General features: G+C 43.4%; 1 protein-coding gene across 1 annotated transcript in view; it reads right to left on the bottom strand.

Annotated features, from left to right (window-relative positions):
* Positions 1-25,886, bottom strand: part of LHFPL6 (LHFPL tetraspan subfamily member 6) — a 298,609-nt gene that overhangs the window by 30,136 nt on the left and 242,587 nt on the right. Inside the window, exon 3 of the mRNA XM_053563878.1 lies at positions 8,240-8,338. Coding sequence (XP_053419853.1) covers positions 8,240-8,338 — 99 coding nt within the window. The remainder of the gene's footprint in view (positions 1-8,239; positions 8,339-25,886) is intronic.

Genomic DNA, 25,886 nt, shown 5'->3' with positions numbered 1-25,886 from the left:
TGCTGAATTCCACTGCTATAAATCAGGTCAAGCCACTGAGTGGGGCTTTAAAAGGGCATTTACAAGAGTGGGAATGATCCTACACAGAAATAGCCAAACCAAAAAGACTTGAGGACAAAAAAGAATTCAGAGCAATTTATTTTTTCACCATCAGAGTCTATGTTCTGTAAGTTATAGCCCTGACTTTCTTTTTTTTTCTGGGAGATGATGAAGCCATTAGTCTTACGGAGACTGACGTCACAGTTCTTGCCAGGATATCAGCAGCCAAATACATACAGAAACATGATGGCAGCTTCCCTTTTAGTGACCAAAACTTAGCAGTGGGGGTGGGGTTTCCTTCTTTCTTCCTCTTGTCCTCTCTCCCTTCTCTTAATAGATGGAAGATACGACACGCAGGTAAGGCTCATGCCTACCTTATTCATAATTTTATGTGTGTGGCAAACTTGATACCGAGGACGCGCTTAGTAAATGTCTGTTGAATAAATAAATGAATCTACTGAATACCAAACATCACGTTAGGCACTGAAACTGCAAAAATCCTACCCCACAGGTTTACTGGGGACCTGCACAGATGTGTTTAGGGAGGCACATAGAATTGGATCTCTGATTGTACAGAATGGGGTACTTTTTTGTAAAGCAGTACTAGAGGTGTTTACTAAGTTATGACCTGCAGTGGACATATTCACGCCCTGATTTTGTTATCATGGAACCCACAGGAATGGGCAGGTTGAATGATTCCTGTGAAATGAATGTGCTGTTCTCCCTGTTTAGTGGGATGAGTGCAGAGAACAGACCCCTAAGAAAGCTGTGTGACCGAAAAGCTTGCTTATTTATTTTATTATTTTATTTTATTTTTCGCCTTGAACTTTGCGGAGTCATGTCATCACTGGCCAAACTGGGCTTCCTCAGCCAACAGAAGTTTCCTAGCATCATTTGAAGCCAAGTTCCCCGGTGCCTGGTGAGTTTCTACTGAGTTTGGGTCTGTGCTGAACTTGCAGCAGCTGCCCTGATTTCCTCTGTCACCGGCACTAGAGTTCTGGGGGAGGAAATTCAGGCTCATGATGGATCTTCTAAATGACTTCCAGTGACTTGTGCTCAAGGGTCAAAATTTGGAAACAGTCCAGTTCATAGCCACGTGAAAGGTGGGACGGCATTGCTGCTTGAAGACCTGACGTTTGGCTAAACTTCAATGCATTTTCAGTACCTTACTATGAACTAGCCTCCCAAACAGCAATCTTATAATGGAATAATCAATTTACTTGAAGCAGTGACTAATGCCATCCACTGTTGTGGGTCCTGAACTGAGTGGCAGACACTTTAACTGCTGTTCTCTGCAAACGCCTCCTTCTTGCCCCACGCGAGTCCCACTCTGGACACAACGCTGATGCCTGCGGCTATTGGGCAGATCCTTGGCTGCCTGGCCAGCCTGAGCAGGAAGCAGCCCCCAAAGTCCATGTGAGTCACAAGAACCTGCTAACTTCTGGAGAAAGTAATGCTTGTCACTTAGCCCAATTACAGATTCTCTTGCTTGAGAAGCAATATACCTGGAAAAGCTCAAAATGTAAAAAAAAAAATAATAAATTTTCTATTTTTTGTTGCCAGCTTTAGTCAACTGACCTCCCCATAACCTACAAATGTGTTTTCCCAGGTATTATTAGACTTGGGGATGAGAACACGAGTCAGGAGCTAAAATAGAAATGTCCAAAGAGACGGGGGATGATCACTGTTCAGATGCGAACAGAAGAGATTTCCTTCCTAGACTGAAAATTGGAAAAACATGCTCATCTTTTCCGACACCGAGAAGCTCTGAGTTCTGAGGTTATGGCAGTGTTTTTGAAAAGCCGACAGCATAATTTCAAGAGCAGGAAGCGTGATGGCTTCTTAATCAAATTAAATAGCAAAATGAAAGTAATAATTACTCAAATTTACTTGGCAAATTAGTAAGACAAATTAATTGAAACGCTACTTTTGATCACAAGGATATAATTAGAAAAGTCTTTGGTGGCTGCAAATATCTCCGAGACACGAATTAAGTCAATTGGATGACCCGATTATAAAGACCGTATGCTTCATGTGCAAACCCAAACTTACTGTTACGGACTATAAAAGGAAGAATAAAGATGGATCAGCAAATATTCATTAAAAATGGTCCTATCCAATTGCAAACATCTCCTGGGTTTTTATTATTTGCCAGATGCTTTGCTACATACTTTGTATTCCTATACTTGAACTATATTGTTCTCTTAAAAGGTAATAAAATCACCATCGTTAACACTTGCACAGCATAAGCCATTACCGACCCTCAGCCTACAACCACAGGCTACATTGCTGTAAGGAGCACAGAACACTGAAGTCTCACACAGGAAAAGAGAGACTGAGATGACTTTTTTCCGCTTATCCCCTCGTGTTCCACTTACAAATCCCACTCCTCAGTAAAATAGTTTTTTTTTTTTTGCAGCTTTTTGGCCGGGGCTGGGTTTGAACCCACCACCTCCGGCATATGGGGCCGGCACCCCACCCCTTTGAGTCACAGGTGCTGCCCTCAGTAAAGTAAAATCAGTTTTATAAAACTCAAATGCATCCAATCTGCACCATAAGCAGCCAATTAGCACACAGCTTGCCCTGGCATCCCTTTAAGTGTTACAAGAGGGACAGTTGGCCCAACTGGAGTGAGGGGGGAGCCTCTGCGTGCATTACTTGGGAGTACTTCATTCTCTCCTTTTGATATGCACTTGATATGAATAAGAGCAGTTATGACCACTGGGACAACTAGCCTCAGGGAGGAAGCCAGCCTATAGATGGTGGATGGTCAAAGCTAATCTACAGATGATTCTTCTTCATCACCATCCAGGACAACATCTTTGAGCCCTAGGGCAGTCAAATATGCAGGCCAACTTAATTCCCACCTTGCTATAACAGGAGATCTTAAATGTCTTCTTTGTTTTTTCCAGGTTGAGCCAGATTTTTGTAACCCAAATCCAAAGTACCCTAATATACATAAAACTTAATGTTTGTTAAATTCTAACCAAGTACAAAAAAAAAAAACTCATTTTTTCTATAACTTAGGGCAATTTTTTTCAAAGTATAGTTACTGACCACTTGCATCTGAATCACGTAGGATACTTGTTTAAAGCACAAACAAGAGAATCATAATTTGTAAGTTGTGGAGACTAAAAATCTACATTCTCAACAAGACTACTTGTGATTTTTAACACTAAAGGTTGAGCTCTACAGTTAAGGCAGGCAATATAATTTTAGTTGGAGAATTTAGACACTCATTATGCAGCCTGTTTGAACTCTTGTTACCCTGCTTTGAAAATGTCTACATTCATGCCTGTATATCTCCCTTCTTTATAAATTAGTGTTCCAAAAGTAAACATAGTCACAATCTTTGATTTGTAAAAGAGTACTTCTGCAAAATTGCTTCAGGGCTCTGCATGTAATACAATATAAAAATGCTGGAGAAAAAAAATCAATAGACTTATGAGATTGTTTTTAAGGCAAGTAAAAAAAATTCTCCCCCACACTCCCTTCTAAGGAAAGGAGGTTATTTTTTAAAATAGGATCTTAGGATCCTTACCGCATTACAAGTGTGAGCATTTTAAGAAATCCTTCCTTGCCTACCTACCACTTACATTGTTTAGCTCCATTTAAATATTTTTACCCTAAAGATTTTTCCTATCCCCTGAACTAAATAAAATATTATTTTGTACCATGGCTGATACTTGGGATTAAATCTGTCCAAACAGGGAAGCAGGACATGAAGTAGGGTCTTTCCTGGCTCTTCTCCCGCCCTCCCTGAAGCCCCTCCACATCCCCCACCACCACCAAAACACACCAGGGCCCCATCTCTACCCACCTAATTCCCATACAGGCTTGAGGGCTCAGCTAAAAACAATACTCCCTTAGAAGATCCCAGGTGAGGTCAGATGCCCTTGAATTATGAAGTAGGAACTTAATACCAGTGAGGGTGCTGCATATAAGAGCCAATAAAGAAGTGAATTACGGTGTGCCAGTGAGGTTTGCCGGCACCCAGGATGGCTGATCCACAGGCTGGATTTTTGCCCCCTCTCCCCTAGCAGACTGCTTCTTCCCTCAGTTCCACCTGGTCAGAGGGGACGGGCAGCAGAGAGAGAGCATGGCTTCTGCGGCTTCCCATCCCATGCCAGAGTTAGGGGTGGGAGGGCCAAGGTTGGTCTACAGTATTCCCATCTTATTTCCACTGCCCCCTCAAAAAGAAAACTGCAGTGTTCATACAGCACACTATGATACCTGATGGGGCTCCTCAATCCATTCTTCAACTTCCTTAGATCCTGACCAGCTACCCCAGGGGCTGCAGGGATTGAGCAGCCAACGCCAAGTAAAATGAACACCCCTGAAATGAAACCGTTTCTGAAATGGCAAGGTTATTCTTCGGCGGAGATCAGGGGTTATCAACCTACAGCTCTCCTGCTTGTTTTGGTAACAAGTTTTATTGGGACCACCTGTTATCTTGCAAGCTACAACTGCAGTGTTGAGTAGCCGCAACAAAGACCAGACAGTTTACAAAGCTGGAAGTACCATCCGGTTCTTCACAGAAATGTTTGCCAACCTCGGGGTCAGACTCCCTAACTTAGGTCTCACCGTGGTTAGAGCATGTCAGCAGGTCAGTAACAACGGCCCCTGCAGCGCCCAACACTCTAACAGACTTCTCACCTCTACGTCTTTTTGAATATCTGCCCCCTTGCTAGTTTTAAGTTCCCTAAAGGGCAGGGAATGATGTCTTTTTTTATTCATTGCTGATGTCATATTCCCAGCACCTCACCCAGGTCATCAAAATAAATGCACTCCCTTAAATAATCCTCCGTGTAGGAACAAAAGTGATTATTTCTTTCGGGATGCTGTAGATGAGAGGGGAACCACACGTCAAAAAATAGTATGCCAAAAACGTGGCCCATATTCTGCAAGAAGGAGAGCTTGAGGTTTGAAAACATTAACATTTCCCAGCCCTTTGGAGGAAGATGCGCCCACACACTGTCTCCTGTGGGAAGAGGCAGAATTGAGCCCAGATTCTCAGAAGTGGCAGAGGCAGGGTATGCCACAGGCAAACAGCACGCATGCCTCTAAGAGGCCCCGTCCTCGCCCCTGGCCCTGCAGGTCCTACCTACCCTCCCAATTAAACTCCATAATTTGTGACTTCACTAATGCATTGACGTTCGGCCTTTACCGGTATTCAAGGGGAAAGAGCAATGATTTTTCAAAGATAAAAAACGTAGGAAGTTAGTTGGGATGGGCCCAGAGCTGTTTTTATGCCACAGTTTCTCTTTAGACCTTCTTTTCAAAGAACAATTGACAGAGTCCACCAAAATAATAGTAACCTGGAGAAACAGAACTTGACACCCATCGTTCCCTCAAAATTATTCAGGGGACCTACAATTCATTTTACCTGTATATGATGCCAGTTTTATTTCCCCCCTCATCATCCAGTCTAAGATAAATTTAATAACAAAAAGGCAAATATGAAAACTCTATACTTTCTTAAATTGCTAAAACAGTTTGAGTGAGTTTAATAGCATAAGAAATTACCACCACTAGTAAAGAGGAAAGTGTTTTTTAAGCTTTAGTTTGACATTTAAAACTTTAATACACAGTGCTGGGAGGATGCAGAGTACTGGGGCGAGGTAAGGAAAGGGCAGGAACGGAAGGAGTTTCCTTCTGACCTGCTAATGACGACAGCAGGGCCTGGTAATAGCACACCAGCAAGGGTGACGGGGTCAAACCACGGGGTCAAACCACGCTGAGGCCTGTGCTCGACCGCCGAGAAGGCCTCGAACACCAGGCAGAGGGACACGCCAAACTCTGTATTAAATAGCTCCTCTGGACATTGTTGGCTTTCCAAAAAAACAAAAAACCAAGGCTGGCAGTCAACTTTGTGCCAGCACTTCAGCATTTCTCATTTTTTGCCTTCTCTACATTTACGACAATCACTAAGTCAGATATAGGAAAGCCTTGTCATCGAAGAAACAAAGGGAAATCTCTTATTTTCTTATCCACACAAATTAGGTGGGATTTAGAACGCAGTCTTCTTTACCCAAAGAGCCAGTATTATTATTGTTAGTTCAAATGAATATGAGGGTACAAATGTTTAGGTTACCTTGTTTTCATTTCTAAGGTAAAGTTCAAGTTGTAGTTGAGCCCTTCACCTGGGGGTGAGCTGAACACCCTCCCACTGTGCACATTAGGGGGATCCCCCAATTTCCCTTCCTCCTCCCCTCCCCCTTGCTAGACTATATTTGTGTTTTATTATTCATGTGGGCATATAGGCATTTATATATTGGTTTCAAATTACTATTGAGTACACTGGATTTTTTTTTTCCATTCTTGAGGTATTTTACTAAGGAGAGTGTGTTTCAACTCCATCCAGGTAAACACAAAAGATGTAAAGTCTCCGTCTTTTCTTATGGCTGAATAGCGAGCCAGTATTATTTCTGAGGGAAGGAAGCAGGATGGCTGTCAGCCATTAAGTCAAATACAATTTTCATCACTTTCAGATTAACAGACCTTCGATACTGCACCCCATCCACTTGTTAACTCGGTATCTAACAGAAAAAATTTTCATAGAAGTTATAAAAATATAAAAATAATTGTTTGGGATATATGAATTCTGCCATTAGACCAATTCCCCCAGAAGTTTTGTTCTTACAATAAAATAGTTCATGTGAAAGGTAGGTGTTTACATTAGTAACTTACTGCATACGAATGGTCAGAATCTCAGCTTATCTATCCACACAGTAGGGGAAAATATATTTGCTTGGCAATGATGGGATTCGGGACACACTGTCCCCACATATACTACCTGGGCATTTGAAAGAACAGAAAGTAAGGTCACCCTCACCTTCCCTCTGCTCTTCTCCCCTGAATCAGGTCATAAAACTTAGGGTGGATTATCTGACCTTTCCCAAGTAGGTCAGGAGACCCCCACTTGGGAGGTGTCCTTCCTACACCTCAAGGAAAGGAATGTTTTTATCCAGAGGAATCAGAACAGACAGGCCTTGCTAAGTTCTCCGGCTTCTCACCATTACATCATAGCCTCTTTGCCCAATCGCACTTCTGCACAATTACCCACTGCTTCATCGCACCTAGCATAAAAAGTACACAGGCTAACCTGTTTTTCCTGGTCTTCATCTTTTTACGAAGGCTGCCGAGCCATGTAAAATTTATTTTAAAAAATTTCGTATACCTTTTTTTGGTTGTTGTTACAGTCTGCCTTTTATTATAGCGGGCTTAGCTATGAACCTAGCAATGGGTAAGAAAAAGATTTTTCTTTTCCCCACAGCAGTGTTTTATGAGTTCATGGCCCTTGCTTTAGTGTCACCAATTCTACAGAAAGACTCTAATAAGTCAATTCAGTAGGGAAAACACTTATATTCATTAAACTGCTCGTTACAGTACGTCCTAAAATGACAAAAACTAGAATAGATGAAATGCCCAACCAGAGAGAAATAAGCAACTGGCCAAGTAAACATGAGTTTAGCAAGCGAGTGAAATATTACCCAATTATTACAAATTAAAATGATGCGATTGATGCAGCACTCTGCAAAATTTTTTATACATTGCAAAGTAGAATATGCTATCGCTGCCCGTGAGGTGTGCCTGCAGCGTCACCAGCACACACTGCCCTCAGCTTTTCAATCCCATCTCCAGGCAGAGGGCCTCGCTGTTCCTGCTGCTGGAGCCTCTGTGGCCTCCTATGCAGTTTCCTCATGCCTCCCTGTACCTCTGCTGAGCCGTGTTCCTTGCCTGCAAAGTGCGTCCGTCTACGCCTCATAAAACACATGCGTGGCTTGTTCTGGACTCAGCTCCATTCTCACCCCTTTCCTGAACCCCTCTGCTTTGGATTCCTTCACCCCAGCTAGGTCACACCCTTGATTGTTCTGCTCGCCTCTTTTCCCTGATAGACTGGAAATTCCACAGGGAGAGCCATTTTTAGCACGTGCAGTGGGTGATAAATATATGATTTTGAATAAATGAATCAATGAATATCAACTCTTGAGACCAGGGGCCATTTCTTATCTTTGCCTCTACAGTGCTCATCACAGGATTGGGCAAACTGTAGAGTATTGGTAATTCTTCGTTCAACAAATGGATAAATTTATATTGTCACACATGAGTGCTTGCCGCAGTACCGAGATAGGATTTTCTTTCTACTTTCTGCTTCTATTAAACAACAGATAAGGTTCTTTTTCTGAAAGGAGCTTACCCAGGTCAAACTGGCCGGAAATGTAGCCACACGTCTGCCGGACCTCCTCGCTGCCCCAGCCCAAGGGGTAAAGAGCACACCCAGCGCCAATCAGCAGGCCTGCAAAGAGAGAAGACGAGAGGGCTTACCAGTGCATCTCTGCATCCAGAGATAAGGTGGGGGCTGGGGGGGGTCAGTGCTTAGCAATATGACAAGACTACAGTGTCCGCTTTTTGGAAATCCCCAGCCACAACTCCCTTAAGCCATCTAAGGTCAGTCGGACTCCAAAAGAATTTCAAGTCTGCTTAACAGGAAAAAAGCACAACCCCCCAAACTCCATAGCTCATTGGTTCCAACACTGCCTTTTAAACATTAAAAATCTGGCAAATCCTATTTAAGAAATACAGTCCAGAAGCTTTTTAAATCGCTCCTGTAAAAAGCCAACCAGTTCCGCCATGAACCCATGCGAACGAGTAACTCAAGAGCAAGCAAAAGTTTCTAAGAGGTTCTGCTTCCAGTTTAAGAATAAAAACGGAATGTTTCAGCATTGTCACACTTCAGCAGGGTCAGAAAGAACATGAAGGTTTGCACGAACCACCTGAGCATCTCACTGAACTTGTGAACTGCACTGTCTGTTACGATGCTGTGCAGGGAATTGTCGCACCTCCCCGGGTCTCTGAGGTGCTCTAAAAGAAAGATATTTACTGCAGGTGGAGTCCTCCTTGCAGCTAAAACCAAAGGTCTGATGATTAAACTGAGGAAAGTGATGGTTTTATTTTAATATAAATTAAGTTATCACAGCAACACAGTCAGAGCTGACAATTGGCGAGTCTTCAATTTTGCTTTGCATCGAAGCTGAATATGGTTTTACAAGAAGCTGAATGAGATTTAAGCACTCACTGCTTGACTGAGTGGGCTAATCTGAAAGTAAGATCTTGTCACGTCAGTCAGAGAGTGTTATCGTCACCCTGAGTACCACAGATGTGCGGTGTCAGTAGGACCAATGTGTTATTCACGCTAAATAAGGGAGCCCCTAAATGGGAAAATTTATTAGTGTGGAGGAGAGAGAAGAGGAGATCGTTACTATTTCTGTGCTAGTCCTGGCCACCTTTTGTCCTCCCAGTCCCCACCCCCTCCCCAGACACTGCGGAGCTGCAACCCACACCCCCTTTCCACCCTGGCAGGGCTCCTCCCATCTGCCCCTTGATTGAGGAAAAAGCAGTGCAGAGGTGATCCTACAAAGAGTGACTGCAGCTGCAAACCCCTGGCCCTAGGATGTCCTATTGGCAACTGTATAATAAGAACGGTAATGCAGCTGAAGAATCATCCAGAAAGCAGTAATACAGAGGTTTTGTGCAGGCAAACGCTGGGTTTATATGCCACGTAACAAGCAGGCCAGTGGTTCTCCCAGCGACAGAGCGCTGACAGCCAGGGTTCTGTTGAAGAACACTGGGCCGGCTGTGTGGCACTCTGCAATGTGGACTGAACCATATAAATTAGGAACCATTTTAAACATAATATGTGTTATGTGCATGAACTTAGAAAACGATCATGAACATAGACTCACATTTTAAAAAGTTGTTCAGTGAAGGGCAACTAACTCATCTGAATTTATATGTCAGTATCCACGTAGTTTTTGTTTTGTCATCCGCCATTGTTTGCTAACAGGAAAGATAGAGCAGACTCCAAAGATCTGAGAAATATTTCTGGGAGAATAGTGAACGTTGCAAACTGATCAGGCTAATTAACTATGACATTTATTAGGATGTGTAGGTAAATATTTCAGTGGTTTTCCCACTACTATTGTATGCTATGGTGAGAGGGAATCTCAGACTCAATTTGGTCAAATACAGTATGCAACAAACGTTTCTCCACAAATGTTGATTAGCACGCTGACGTCAAAATCAATCAGAAGACCAATTCTGTAAGCTCAGTGAAATCCAACCCCCACACATGACTCTATCATACAGCGATCCTAGCAAGGACCTTATGTGAAATTTTGTTTCTTTCTTTCTTTTTTTGAGACAGAGTCTCAGTCTCACTTTGTCTTTCTCAGTAGAGTGCTATGGTGTCACAGCTCACAGTAACCTCAAACTCTTAGGCTCAAGCTATCCCCTTGCGTCAGCCTCCAGAGTATCTGGGACCACAGGTGCCCCACATTTTTAGAGATGGGGTCTTGCTCTTGCCCAGGCTATTCTTGAACTCCTGAGAGGTCAAGCCATCCACCACCTCGGCCTCCCAGAGTGCTGGGATTACAGGTGTGAGCCCCGGGCCTTTTATGTGAAATTTTCAACACACAGGGAACCAATCCTAGATGGCAGTGTCAGGGAAACTTCAGGCAACAATGGCTTCCATTACATGCAAGGGAAAAGGGAAGCAGGACCAAAGAGATTTCTAGATCTGTTTTGTCCAATGCAGTAGCCATGAGCCAACTCTTTAAGTTTAAATTGAAGTTAATTAAAATGAAATAAACCTCAAAAATCCAATTCCTTGGTGGCACTAGCCCCATTTCAAGTGCTGAATAGGCACATGGGGGCTAGGGGCTACCTTACTTGGCAGTGCAAATACAAGCCGTGTTTATGGTTACAGAGAGCTCTATCAGAGACGGCTAAGCTAGATGAACCTTAAAAGGATGCTGGACTTAACAGATTCCTATGCCCTATGCCTGATAGTGCTCATTAGCAAGCCAAACCATTCTTTCTCTTTTAAAGTCTCCCCTTTAGGTAGGGCCAGAGGCTAGGAAACTATATTCTGTAAACTCTCCTATAGGGAGGAGTTCTGAGCCATTCTGCATACTCTGCCAATGAGAAGCCCTCATGTGCATTTTTTTTTTTTTTTTAATGACAGAGTCTTGCTCTGTCACCCTGAGTAGAGTGTAGTGGCATCATCATAGCTCAAACTCCTGGGCTCAAGCTATGCTCCTGCCTCATCATCCAGGAGTGCTAGGATTAAAGGCATGAGCCACTGCCATCCTGGTCTTGAGGTCAGGCGTTCAAAACCAGCCTAAGCAAGAGTGAGATTCCATCTCTACTAAAAATAGAAAAATTAGCTGGGTGTTGTGCCAAGCGCCAGCTACTTGGGAGGCTGAGGCAGGAGGATTGTTTGAACCCCCCTCCCCTGTGGTTTGGTCTCTGGTTAGGGAATTTAACATGTTAAGAAACCTCTCCCAAGGTGCTGATTTTAACTAGCTGCCCTTGGCGGGTGGACTGAGGTCAACCGTGCTGTCTGTGTTGTAAAATAGACCAAATTAAACGTGACCTGGGCTGATGCCATAGCCTGGGCAACAGAGTGAAACTCTGTCTCAAAAATAATCATAATAGGGAGGCACCTGTGGCTCAGTCGGTAAGGCGCCGGCCCCATATACCGAGGGTGACGGGTTCAAACCCAGGCCCGGCCAAACTGCAACCAAAAAATAGCTGGGTGTTGTGGCGGGCGCCTGTAGTCCCAGCTACTCGGGAGGCTGAGGCAAGAGAATCGCTTAAGCCCAGGAGTTGGAGGTTGCTGTGAGCTGTGTTAGGTCACGGCACTCTACCAAGGGCCATAAAGTGAAACTCTGTCTCTACAAAAAAAAAAATAATAATAATCATAATAATGGTAATAAGATAAAATAAAATGCAGGAGCAAGCCTTTCTGCAGACAGTAGTTGTGAGAATGTGGGACTGGCTTCCCAGGGGCTCCCTCCTTCCCAGATTAAGGGCAGATAGCAGTTAGAGCTCCCTCTGATCCCTGAACACCCTGCTTTTCCAAGTTCTTCAAAGCAGCTCCTCTGACCTTCACTTTCCCAGACTTTCTAGTAGGTCTATAAAACTTAAATCCCTGGTCAATATCCCTGCCTACTTGAAATGCGTAGCATGTTTTTTTTCTTTTTTTTTTTAAACCAGCCAAACTCTGACTGGTACACAGCCCACTCATACGGGGACAGAAGGGCAAGTGTTCAAGAACCATCCTGCCATGGTTCTTGAACATCACCTACTTCCTCAATCTAAAACTATCTCTAATACAACTTATGCTAATTATTGAACTTCTGAGGGGAGTATAGATAGTGATATTCGAAAGCTTTGCCTTTACCCCCCTTCCCTGTGGTTTGGTCTCTGGTTAGGGAATTTAACATGAAATTTAACAAGAAACCTCTCCCAAGGTGCTGATTTTAACTAGCTGCCCTTAGCGGGTGGACTGAGGTCAACCGTGCTGTCTGTGTTGTAAAATAGACCAAATTAAACGTAAAAGTGAGGAAGACATTTGCTCAGTTTTATCAAGTGCTAAACCTCAGTCCATGATGTGGAAATCTACCTTTGATGAGAGCACAGTTCAGAAATCCGCGAATAAGCTACTAATTATACTGTATCCTAAAATGGGGCTGAGAATTTCCTAGAATTTGGATTACCCAAATGATGTCTTGATGACCTGACAGATTTTAATAACTCTGGTTGCCTCAGTTAGAACCTCTAGTTTACAAACTTTTATATTATTTTTAAGAGTTTTCTTTTTTTTTTAAATTTTTTTTTAAGTAACAGGACAGAGTTTATTGACAGGGAGAAACATTGATACGCATGATAAGCAAAAGAGGGCAAACAGAAGAGGGGCGACAAACCTCCCTGGGGAGGATCCCAAACAGGAAGCCCCCCCCATGAGTTTTATTAGATTTCTAAACCTAGTGCTTGTCACATGGGCTCGGTTTTAACCAAATTCTTTTGTCACTGCCATAAAAGAAACATAAGAAAAGTCACATTATCGCACTTTCTGAAAATCTGTGCATACAAGAGTGAAAGTGGAAAGAATCAAGGCTCCATTCTGGGAACAGAGGGAATGGGGTGGGAGTTTGAAGAGGTGTGAGAGCATTTGCAGCTGCAGGCTCATTTGCAATTAAGAAACAATCTATTTTTGCAATCCTATAACTTTGCAACTCCTAAGGGGTTATGAGTCAATCATGTATCAGTGTAAATTCGTTCAATCTTCTGTTTTCACTAAAACTGAACATCAGCTGTGTGGAGGATTCGGACCCTAAAGAAGGTCATTTGAAAATGGGGGAGAGATGCTGTCTCCAAAAAAAGAAAAAAAAATAATCCAACAGATGGATTTTAAATTCTTAAATTAAAAAAGTCCACTTAAATAATGCATTGACTGTTAGGCACTTCATCCTGAGTACCTGAGATCTCATTTTGGGCTCATCCTGTTCAAGAGCTATGTCAGTGGAATGACCCTGAAGGAAAGGCCGACTCTAATGGGATAGAGACACACAGACACTAAAGACGTGGGCAATTCTGGGCTATGCAGCAATGCTGTTTAATAAAAGAAATCTGTTCTTTAGCCCCCAATGGACGCCTGGCTCAAACCTTCCCCTGGGATATCCTCTGTCTAACCCTAAACCTCCTGGGGGCAGTTTCTAGCAGAAACTCTGTTAATTTTCACAAAATGCTAGAAATATCTGTCATGATAACTGCTGCTTACAATTAGAGTGTGAATCTGAAGTCTGTGAAGAGTGCTGGTACTCAGAGTAAGGACCTGGGCTGAGAATTTTCCCTTCTGCAAAACTCTTTCTATTCAAACTCAGAACTTAAAGCTCTGCCAGTGGACTATTAGCATAACAATTCGTCTCCTGCCAAGAAGGCAAAACAAACCTCTAGTCAGCCAATGCCAATTACTCTCCGCAGGTGGTAAGAACAGAATCCCTATGTTAAACTCATAAAGCCTTATTTTTCCAGGCCAATCTTAAAACTTTTTTTTTAATGTGATCTCACTTTTTTCCATGACTATTGTTTCATTCTTTTTCCACAGTTTTTCTGCAGCGTGACTTTTTCCACCCACAGCCCCTTCAGTGGTCACACCAGCCTTTCCCATCAATTCCTCTTTTATGTATGTTGGATACTTTCATCCATCCTTCAGTTGCTTTATCTTCCCTTCTGTGGTAAGCACCGAGGGAAATTGTTTTCTTTATTGTTCTCATGAAAGCTACTCAATCTTGTAGCCTGTTATCTGGATTTCTCTGTAAAAGAGGTTGGCATGTTTCCATCTCAAAGTCTCCATATGCTAATTTATGTACACAATTTTTGTCTGTTTTCAGCCCCAGATAATGGTCTCTTTACAAAAAAAATAATAATAACAATAAAATAAATTCAGTGGTGGGAAGGGAACAACAGCAGAGTTCAGTAGTGTCGCTCTTCAGACTCCGAAAACCCAAGAAGGAGTAAAGTATTCAAGTATTTTACAAAAAGAAGAGTTTGTTGGGCTCTTACAAAGCACGTCTTCCATCAAAGCACTTTTTAGAAAATGAAGTCCAGAGAATGTAAGAAGTGTGCCTAAGGACTACCTAACCCTGGGTCCCGGATTCCAACCGGGGCTGTCTCCGCCTGTGGTGATCTCAATGCTTATCTATGAGTCCACCCCAAGGTCACACACACCCAGGGATATGCATGTGACCAACGTTGTGTTTTATTAAGCTGGGCCTAGTAACTCTAAGTCTGGATTTTTTATGTCTCTTGAGTAATTGAAAGATGTGCCAATACTGAGCCTGCATACAGCTGGAGCCACCTCACACAGCTGCAGCCACCTCACAGCTGGAGCCACCTAACAGCTGGAGCCACCTCACAGCTGGAGCCACCTCACACACCTGCAGCCACCTCACACAGCTGAAGCCACCTCACACAGCTTGAGCCACCTCACACAGCTGGAGCCACCTCACACAGCTGGAGCCACCTCATACAGCTGGAGCCACCTCACACAGCTGCAGCCACCTCAGAGCTAGAGCCACCTCACACAGCTGGAGCCACCTCACACAGTGGAACCACCTCACAGCTGGAACCACCTCACAACTGGAGCCACCTCACATAGGTGCAGCCACCTCACACAGCTGGAGCCACCTCACACAGCTGGAGCCATCTCACACAGCTTGAGCCACCTCACAGTTGGAGCCATATCATACAGCTGGAGCCACCTCACACAGCTGGAGACATCTCACACAGCTGGCTGGAGCCACCTCACACAGCTGGAGACATCTCACACAGCTGGTTGGAGCCACCTCACTGCTGCCTGGGTACATGGCCTGTCTCAGAGGCATTTCTGTATGAGGATCTCTGGCTGACCACCTTTTATTTATTGATTTTCATCTCTGAAAGTTGAATCCCTTCTATCTGAGATACTCTTACTTCTTAATTCTTTGACTCTACCATGACAATACTAGCTGTCAAGGTCTAGAACCCTTGATGCAGAGCCTCCCCTGGCCATCCCACAGAGAGCTGGAGGTTTTACCCCTCCTGTGAGCTCCCACTGGGATGCACTGCCAACAATTCCCCTGAGGCTTACCAGCTTGCCCTGTAGTCATTTATTATGAGTATTAGAAGTATTAATGTTGTATCTCCTAGAAGGCTGGAAACTCTACTGAGGTTACTTGCACCCAGCTCACTCAGTCATGCCATTTGTTAAATAGTAGTAATATTATTTATTCAGTATTTCTAAAAGCTTCAGAATAATGATATTATAGTCATACAATAGGTAACATAATAGTAGTAATATTATTTATTCAGTGCCTCCAAAAGCCTGAGAATAACAACGTGATAGTTATATGATAGGTAGCAGAGAAGGCAGTATTTCTAGATGAGGAACCTGAGGATTGGAGACGCAGGCCCATGCTCGTTAATCTCCTAGGTGGTAGATTCGGGGACACACGTCCAGGTTTGAGCCCTGAGCTAGAACTTCTCACTCCCACCTTCTGACCTTCCCAAATCCCTAGGTGTTCATTCCCCCAACTCTGAGCTTGCTTTCCTCATCCACACATGTACTGAACCCCATACACCAATGGAGAAGGAAGAGAGGGGTGGAAGACAGAGACTTCAGTCACGCTTTCTTCAGGGTTGACTCTGCTTTAGCCACTGGGAGCACTCCTCCGGTTGCCCAAAGACAAGGCCTGGGCTCCTGGGAGCCCTACAGATCCCTCAAGGATTCAGAACTTCAGAACGCCACACGGGGCCCAAGGCTGCAGGTTCCCCACCCCTCCTCCCAGTGTGAAACAGACACCACAGGCACATGGAGTGTGGTCTTTTTACTGACCCTTTTAATAAAGGGTTTTGTTCTCTGAAGTTTCGATTTGGTCTAGGGGCCACACTCAGGCATCTGGAGGGCCACATGTGGTCCCCAAGGCTGCAGGTTCTCCATTTTCCAAGCCCAAGGCTGCTGTCCAGAATGACACCTTTGAGCAGCAAGGGTCTAGTGGACAGACATGTCAGCCTTGACCCCTGATACCCTTCCAACCAGATGTGCGGCCTTCAGCAGCACGCCTTCGAAGTCTGGGAGCTCAGACTTCCACCTGTCAGTCAGACCTGATGGTCCTGGGTCTTTAGCATGGTGCTTGCTTGCATCATAAGCATTGTTATTAGAAATAAGTTAAAAAAAAAAAAAGAAAGAAATTAAAAGCTTAATAGAAGCGTCTGGTTCAGAGTGTGGCATATAATGGGAGCTCCGTACACCATGGTTGTTTGTGTCAATATTAATAACTATATTGCTGCAGTCTCAGATTGCAAACATTTCATTCTATTATAATGGCCAGTTTCAGATTCTTCACTAGCAGCTACAGGCACTCACCAGTTTAAAGCAAACAAACAAATAAGCAAAACACCACCCAATATTGCTTGCTTACATCTTCACTACGAATACATTTCCTGGAGCTGACCATGTTTCTACAGATAAGAATTATTACATTTATTTTTTTCCTCTCTAACATGATATTATGAAGAATTTCAAAGTTACAGAAAAGTAGGCAGAACCTTGTAGTGAATACCCATACGCCCACTGTCTAGGTGCCAGGATTAACAGGTTTTACAATTTGCTTTATCACCTATCTACCCATTGTTCTATTCGTCTATTAGTCTATAAATCCATTTTTCCCCTGGGTAAGAGTGATTGTCATGGTGGGCTTCAGGCAGCATTCTATGTATGGTTTCTCATCATCGTTCATACTCCACGCCCAGCACCTGTGCAGACCCATGACACAGACGGGAACATGAGACCCAAAAGCTGTGGCTATCCCTGAGGCCTGATGGCAGGGAATTGAGACCAGTCAACTAGGAAAGTGATTTTGCCACAAATCTGGGGCAATGGAAACCTCTAAGCTTTTTACATTTCTCCAACCACCATCTTACAACCTAAGCCAGGATCAAGTTGCTGCAGCTCTATGACCCAGAAATCCCAATGAAAACTTCACAGCACATCTCGCAAAGCCTAGAACCACAACAACATGAAGAGTCTCGGTTCAGACCAGCCACTCAGCTCACAGTTTTCACTAGACACATTTCTTCTTAAGGATCACTGTTGTTTTATGCAAAAAAACTACTTCTGACACTGACCTTCTCAAAGAAGAAAAAAAAAAAATGAACATCATCAGCACACTTGAACGTGAAACCTTTCCAGGAGCAGAGGTAGGCTCCAACAACATCAAAAGTTCCAGCAGAAACAACAACAACAACAAAAAATAGGTGTTAAGTAAATTTACACCACAAACTGAACTTACCTAACCCCTGCTTTGAAAATGCAACGTTAATTCCAAATCAGACTTTTAGTCAATGCATATTGGCAAACTACTATTACCCTCAATCAGGTAAGTATTCTGCTGGTAAAGTGTTAGGCTTTGGAGTCACGAAGTGTTGTGTTTGAATGAAGATGGGTCTACCAATTACTACATACTGGCAGAGCAAGTCTCTTAAACTGGAGCCCCAGAAATTTCGTCTATAAAATGAATATGCCAGTGCCTCTTTACAGAGTTGTTGGGAGCACTTTAAAATGCTTTTAAAGTCCTAGCACAGTGCAAGCACATAAAAGTAGGTTCCCTTTTATGAAATAATGGGGAAAGGGAGGTAACATGCCACTCCAAATAATTAATTTATATAATGGTGGCTTTATGAAAACAAAGTGTACCACCCTCACATCAGGATGCACTGTGCTGGAACGGGAGGGCTGGTGACATCATGCATCTGACGTGTCACATACAACCCACCCTGGCATCATGATGTAGAATCCCATCCCCATGCTTCTGCAAGGCTTCCCGTGACATCTGTGCAGAACTTTCCTTTGATTCCTGCTAAATCTCTAATTCGCAGCCTTTTCTCCCTCAGGCCTGTGGATTGCTTTGCTCTGGGCGTGGGAAGTGACATCCTTTCTGCCTCATGTGCTCAGGGCATGACCTTCCCAGGGGGCCTGGGTGAGCCAGTAAGAGGGACATTGGCTCTGGAGCCAGACAACTGAGTGGAGCTGGCTGGAGAAGCGTCTCTGAGTTACACTGTCTTCTGCAAGAATTTGGTTGTGCCCTGAATAGAGACAACTGTGGAACCCAGATGCCCCAGTTCTGTGCAGAGCATGCTTGTCATACTAATTCACACACAGCAACCACAAGGGCTCCCGTGACCTCAGGGAAGGGTGAGAACGAGTGAGGTGTGAGTAACCAAACCCCCTTGGGAGAACGGAGGGCTAGGATTGTGGTGGGTTGGAGAGAGAAATAGACCAGGGAAGGAACTTTGTCAGACAGCTGTGAGAAACAGTAATTTATTATTTTTAATTATCTAAGGTCAAAAAGTATAAAGGGGGGTCCCGAGCTGCAAGCCTGCTGTAGAGGAAGGACAGTGTGCTTTGCAGCCAGAGGGCCTTGTGGAGCCAGGCTCTGGCCTGCCTGGTGGTGGCCTTAGGTCACTTGTGTGTGTGGTATATGGTGTGGCACGTCACGTTTGCACTGACAGGGGAGGATGTCTGGTAGGAGGTCACTCAGACGAGCCCACAGAGACAGGGAATACTGTTTAGAGGAAAACATCTCCCTGATATAAATATCACAAAACATCTCCTAATATCATAAAACGGCCTAAGAGAGTGAAGAACTCAGGCAAAGATGAATTCACCTGGGGCTTTCACTTTGGCTTCTCTACCATGTAAATCCTGTTTTAGGAACCTGTTTCAGTTCTAACATAACAATATTTAGTAGGAAGAATAAAACCTTTCTCCTCACTAATGACCCTTGCCAACATATCTCATGCCCAAGGACTGACAGATGCCTTACTTCTAAACCTTCTTCCTACATTTTTATTTCACTTAAAAAAAAATAGTCAGGGGAAGAATGAATTTATCTTCTTATTTATTCCTAATGTTCTTAAGTACTTACATCAGGGGCCCCAAGACAACATAACAGCGGGATGGCAGGCCTATTTTTAAAAAGGAATAAAATCTACATTTGATGGGTAAAAAGATAGCGAAAGACTTTCTACAAATTTACCTGGAAGACTTGGTATATTCTGTGACTCGGTATACACAGTGGGCCACTTGAAGCCTGGAAGCTTAGGTCAAGAAGGAAAATATTTAAAAATACTTTAAAAAATGCATTGTAGGGTCTGGGCATGGCAGCTCATGCCTATAATCCTAGCACTCTGGGAGACCAAGGAGGGTGGATTGCCTGAGCTCGTAGGTTCAAGACCAGCCTGAGCCAGAGCGAGACCCCCGTCTCTAAAATAGCCAGGCGATGTAGTGGGGGCCTGTAGTTCTGCCTACTGGAGAGGCTGAGGGAAGAGAATCGCTTGAGCCCAAGAACTGGAGGTTCTTGTGAGCTGTGATGCCACGGCCCTGTACTGAAGGCAACAAGTGAGACTCAGCCTCAAAATAAATTTAAAAAATGCATCATGTGAAAATCCTGTGCAGTAATGACAAGAATCATGTGTGACTCACACACTGATAGGGTACTTTTTCCTTTAAGTTCCAGATATTCTGACGGCAGATACTACTTATCTCCAGCTTGCAAACAAGAAAATTACAGCATAAAATCACAAGGATTTTTATCTTGACAAATGACCATGGCAGAGGCTAGATGTGAATCTAGGTCCTTACTACTGATTTTGATGCCACAGTGAGGACCGAGCATGCCACCCGCTTCACAAACACTGCCCAATGTCACGCGGTGACTGAGAGCACAGCCCTGGAAGATGGCCACATCCCTCTGGCTTTGTGATTCTGGACAACTTTCTTGCTTTTCTCTTGGCTATGTTTTCCTCATCAGTAAAGTAGGAATAAAAACTGCTATCACAGAGCTATTGTGAAAACTAGAAATATATATACATATCTTACATATTTTTAGACACATACATGTGTGTAAATACGCATGCAGACATATACACAAACCTTATACATAATCATATGTCAATTATATATGTAGGTTTTATTATTTAAACATAATATATACAAATTATATACCATATATATTTTAATAAAGCACATAAGCCATTTGTGACAAGTTTTGACTAAGTTGGCAGCTTAGGATAAATATTAATTTCCCTACTAGTATTCATAAAGCACCTTTTTCACCATTAAAGATTTAGAAAATGTGAACATACCGTAAGATTTCTGATATGCACCATCAATAAGTTGGTATAGGTGGTCTGCAAACTTAAACAATTCTTTAATTTTTTTTTTCTTCATCCACTTCTGGGATGTCAGGAGAGAAGAAGCTCATCTATTTTCTGCAGGTCTTTTTAAAATACCATCCATTTTGCTAAAAAACAGTACAGCCATCTGGAATAGCTGAGAGATGATTTGGAAGCAAATTCTTTCACGACAGCTAGAACGCTTTTCCTGTCTGTTTACTTTCTCTCTTGAATTGTCAAGGATAACTGAACCTTTTTACTTTTCCATCTGTGATCAGTCCCAAACAAATTTGAAAGTACTGGAGAATTGTGTTTCCAGTTGGTTCAAAACTTCTTAGTCACTTCAACTCAACTTCTAAACGACCACATCTGTTTTTAGTGTTTTTAGTATTTAAAACTATAAAACGCCGATTAAAACATACATGGAAATATGACTACAAAGTATTTCACAATGGGAAAAATATGCTTTTCAAAGTACTTTCACAAGCACTCATAACGAAACTATTTAGATATTTTTCCAATAGATTATCCTAACCGAAAAAACATTAAAACAAAAGTAATGGGCGGCGCCTGTGGCTCAGTCAGTAAGGCGCCGGCCCCATGTACCGAGGGTGGCGGGTTCAAACCCGGCCCTGGCTGAACTGCAACCAAAAAATAGCCGGGCGTTGTGGCGGGCGCCTGTTGTCCCAGCTACTCAGGAGGCTGAGGCAAGAGAATCGCGTAAGCCCAGGAGCTGGAGGTTGCTGTGAGCTGTGTGATGCCACGGCACTCTACCAAGGGCCATAAAGTGAGACTCTGTCTCTACAAAAAAAAAGTAATACAAACTCCAAAATAGGGGAATGTTGCATCTCACTTTGTAGAACTAGCAGACGGTAGAATCAGGAACGCTCATTCTTAGCCTGATGCTCTGATTGTCTGAATATGAATTTTATACAAAGAAAAAGCATGATACTGATTTTAAAGTACTTTAAAAATATATATTAATAAACACATATACATAAAAAAATATAAAATGCAGTTGGCCCTCTACATCCATGGGCTTCCAATAATGAATTTAACCAACCATGGATCAAAAGTGTTTGGAACAAAATCTCATCTTAACTGAACATGTACAGACTTTTTTTCTTGTTATTATTCCCTGAATGATACAGTTTAGCAACTACTGGGATAGCATTTACATTGTATTAGGTATTATTAGTAACCTAGACAAGATTTACAGTACACAGGAGGATGTCTGGAAGTTATATGCAAATATTATGCCACTTTGTCAGGAACTTGAGCATCTGTGGATTTTAGTATCTGACGGAGGTCCTAGAACGGATCCTCCAAGGACACCAAGGAACAACTGTATATTTTAAAATATATTTGGTAGAGAAAGCAATACAAATTGATCTCTGCTTCATGAATTGAGCCAGTAGCCTTTTGACTCTGAGGCAAGAATGCCACTTGTTACTGTGAAATTCAGAAACCCAAAGGAGGGGTCCATTTCCTCCAGGGTCTGAGGGAAGAGAGCAAATGCAGAAATAACCACGAGACAAGGTTGTGTCCGTGTCCTGTTAGCAGCAAAACCAATCATTACCAGAGAAGTCGGTTCATTTTAGGCTGGACCTTCCTGGCTGAGCGGGTTTTGATGAGTAGACACAGTCACTGCAGGGGAAGAAAGCAGGCCCGGGGACGGGGAGGCACAAACGGGAAGTGCAACAAGTTGGGAATTAGGGGGCACAGGAGAGTGGTGGAGGGGTCAGTGGCCCTTGCAGAAGCTCATTCATTCTGGGCCAAGAAAGCTGGTCTCTGCTGAGAAGGCAAAGGCAACCATTAGTCTGCTAGGCCACTGTAACAAAACGCCCCAGACTGCTTGGCTTACACAGTAGGAATTTATCTTTTTTACATTTTTGGAGCCTAGAAGTCCTAGATCAAGGCATGGGCAGGTTGGTTTTGGGGAGGCCTCTGTTCTTGGCTTGCTGACGGCCGTTTCTCGCTGCATCCTTACATCACCTTTCCTCTGCAAGCACGGGTCCCTCAGTGTCCCAGCGTAAGTCTAAACTTCCTCTTTTATAAAGATATGTCATATTGGATTAGAGGCCTCACAGCCTCAGTTTAACCTCATCGCCTCTCCAAGGCTCTTTTTCTCCATGAGTCACATTCTAAGGGGTTGGAGTTGAACACGTATATTTTTTGGGGGGGACAATTCAGGGACAATAACAGGGACCTTAAGGTTTGGAGTTGAATTCTCAAATATAAGAGCTGAATCAGCACTCTCAAAATGATCTAGCACTTCTCAAACTTTGTCACAAAAATACAGTAGAGCCTCCATAGCTCCACCTCCCTACATTGACCACCTCCTTAAGCTGACCTAATTTTCATAAAACAGACATGTACCGCTTGTATGTTATCAATACCATAGGACTAATTCCTTATGTTGATTTACCCCCGTGTGTTGACCAGTTTGTTACAGTCCCTTGGATGTTCAATTTATAAAGGTTTGACTCTGTTCATAAAAACAAAGAGTGAAGCTGTAACTTAGTCCCCCTCTGAAACAGGTTTTCCACAATCTACATAAAAATCGTTGCGAAATTTTCCACTCCACTCTAGAAATAGCCCTATTCTTTATATAAAAAATGCTTTCCCCAAAATGTTGGAGTCAAATCGATGCTCCTAGGAAATTGAATCTAAGCTGTAGCTTCCAGTTAGTAAAAGTTCCAGTTAGTAAAAGAATCAGAAATGGGTCATCAGAGAAACGCAAATCAAAACAACCCTGAGATATCATATTACCCCTGTAAGATTAGCCCACATCCCCAAGTCCCAAAATTGCAGATGCTGACACAGATGTGGAGAGAGGGGAACACTTTTATCATTATTGGTGGGACTGCAAACTACTACAGCCTCTTTTGAAAGAGAATCCTATAAGAACTCAAAATAGACCTTCACAATCCCACTACTAGCCATCTACCCAGAAGGAAAACAAAATCATTTTATAATAAAGACATTTGCACCAGCCTGCTTATAGCAGCTCAGTTTATAATTGCCAAGATGTGGAAACAACCTAAATGCCCATCAACTCAGGAATGGACTAACAAACCGTGGTATATGTACCCCATGGACTGCTTAGCACTCAGCCTTAAAAAAAGATGGAGACTTTACATCTTTCGTATTAACCTGAATGGAGTTGAACCACATTCTTCTCAGTAAAGTATCACAAGAACGGAAAAGCAAGTATTCAATGTACTCAATGCTAATTTGAAGCCAGCAGATGATGTAATTCACACCTACAGAGGAGAAAAACTCATTTCGATTCAAATTGGGGGGAAGGAGGTTGAGGGAAGGTTGGTGTGCTCCCACTCAATAGGCACAATGTAAACACACATTGTGGGTGTGGGACACAACTACAAGAGGGATTCTACCTAACAGATTCAAATATTGTGACCTGACTTTTTGTGCCCTCACATTAACTTGAAAAAAAAAAAAAAAGCATCAGAAATGGAATAAAATATTTTGCTCTTTCTCTGACAACACCACGTTGTCAAATAGAAAAGAAGGTACCTGCTCTGCCTGGCAAAGCCACAGTCAGAAAGGGGCAGCCTGAGACACCTGACCTCCCCAGTTGTCTCCTCAGGCCACCCCTGCCCCATCCCCCGGCTGGCAGACACAACAGACTCCAGAGGTCTGAAAAATGTGGCTCAAACCAAGCATCCTCCACACCAACTTGCTCCAGCCACAACTTTCTAGTTTATTGATGAAGGGAGAAAGGCGCCCAGAGAGATGCCTCCTTTTCTGGGTAGCATGAGCAGCTGCTAATCCAAGCCCGTCCAGTCTGATTTGTATTACCCAGAGCTTCCTGGGAGGCATGAAGAGAAAGATCACAACATCATGTTTCTCTTCCTTTCATTGCTGTTTCTGGCAACAGTATTACAGTCAGGCAGGCTGAGTCAAAACAATTTTCTAAAAATATTGATCAGCTGAGACCATTTACAGCCTCTTTTTATGAAGTTACTGTTAGGGCTTTCCCCCCTGGGCTTCTCTGTGCAGTTTCCCAGAGCCTCCTCTTCCAGCATCTAGTTATCTAAAAAAGACAATTCTTTCTCCTTGCAAGGGGAAATCACAGAGTCTCCAACACTGATAAGCAAGTGTGCATTCCTCCTACGAGCCTGGGCAACTATTTCCAAGAGTTCCATGCTTTGGAGCGGGATGCCAGTTTCTACTGAGGAGTAACCGGCTTTTGCTGGTGGACCCTGTGCTTCCCAGCAGGTGGGACTGACTGTGAATTCATCTGGTTCAATCCTTCCGAGAATGAGTTTTCCCCTTTCCCAATTTATACGACAGGAGAAAGTTAAGATTCTAGGGTGAGCTGTATGTCACAATTCTATACGGAAGTTAACATTTAGAAGGAAGAAACAGCTCTCAACCTGTACTAGGCTTTCCGCCCAGCTGTTTGGATGGCTGCAGGTGGCAATGCTAAGGTGACATTGAAGGGAGTTTGCCTTCCTTATAGATTCCACGTTCTTTGTATTAAAACCAACAAACAAAGGAAATGCAATTGCTTCCAAACAAGTTTTGCAAACAGATGATTTTCAGAATTTATGCTCCTTAAAGCTGCCTGCTATAAAGGCATAGAGTTTCGCACGAGCAAGGAGCCCAAGGGAACATCGGGTTTTGTGGCTTTTTGTACTGTGCCCTTGAAGCCCTGGGAGAGGGGAAATCTCCGTGACGTCTACAGAGCTCTCAAACTGAGATGCCACTGGGCAAGGTTCAGCTGCTCCATAGTTTTAAAAACTACTTTAACCTGGTGTTATGGGTTAAATCCCACTCCCTCACAAACAAAAGATATATTGAGGTTCCTAACCTGCAGTACCTCAAAACGTGAAGCTCTCTGGACGTAAGGCCATTGCAGGCACAATCAGTTAGGTGAGGTTACACTGCAGTAGGGTGCGCCCCTAACCCAATCGGACCGGTGTCCTTCTAAGAGGACAGCCAGGCAAAGACAGGACTCAGAGTTCTGACTTGTTCTGCCATAAACTAAGCATTCCTAGGGCCACCGGCAGCTAGGGAGAGGCAACAGAGGTTCTTTTAGAGCAGCAGTTCTCAACCTGTGGGTCGCGACCCCTAGTTAACAATGAAAGTACAGTGTGGCATTAGGAAGGTTGAGAACCACTGTTTTAGAGACTTCAGAGAGTGTGGCCCTGCCAACACCCTTGCTTCAGACTTCTGGCCTTCAGAACAGCAAGAGAATACATTTCTGGTGTTTTAAGCCCCATAGCTGGGGGTCTTTCTCACAGCAGCCCTGGAAA

The sequence above is a fragment of the Nycticebus coucang genome, chromosome 15 (assembly GCF_027406575.1).
Source record: "Nycticebus coucang isolate mNycCou1 chromosome 15, mNycCou1.pri, whole genome shotgun sequence".
NCBI classification, from domain to species: Eukaryota; Metazoa; Chordata; class Mammalia; order Primates; family Lorisidae; genus Nycticebus; species Nycticebus coucang.
This window is presented reverse-complemented; position numbering and strand designations above follow the sequence as displayed.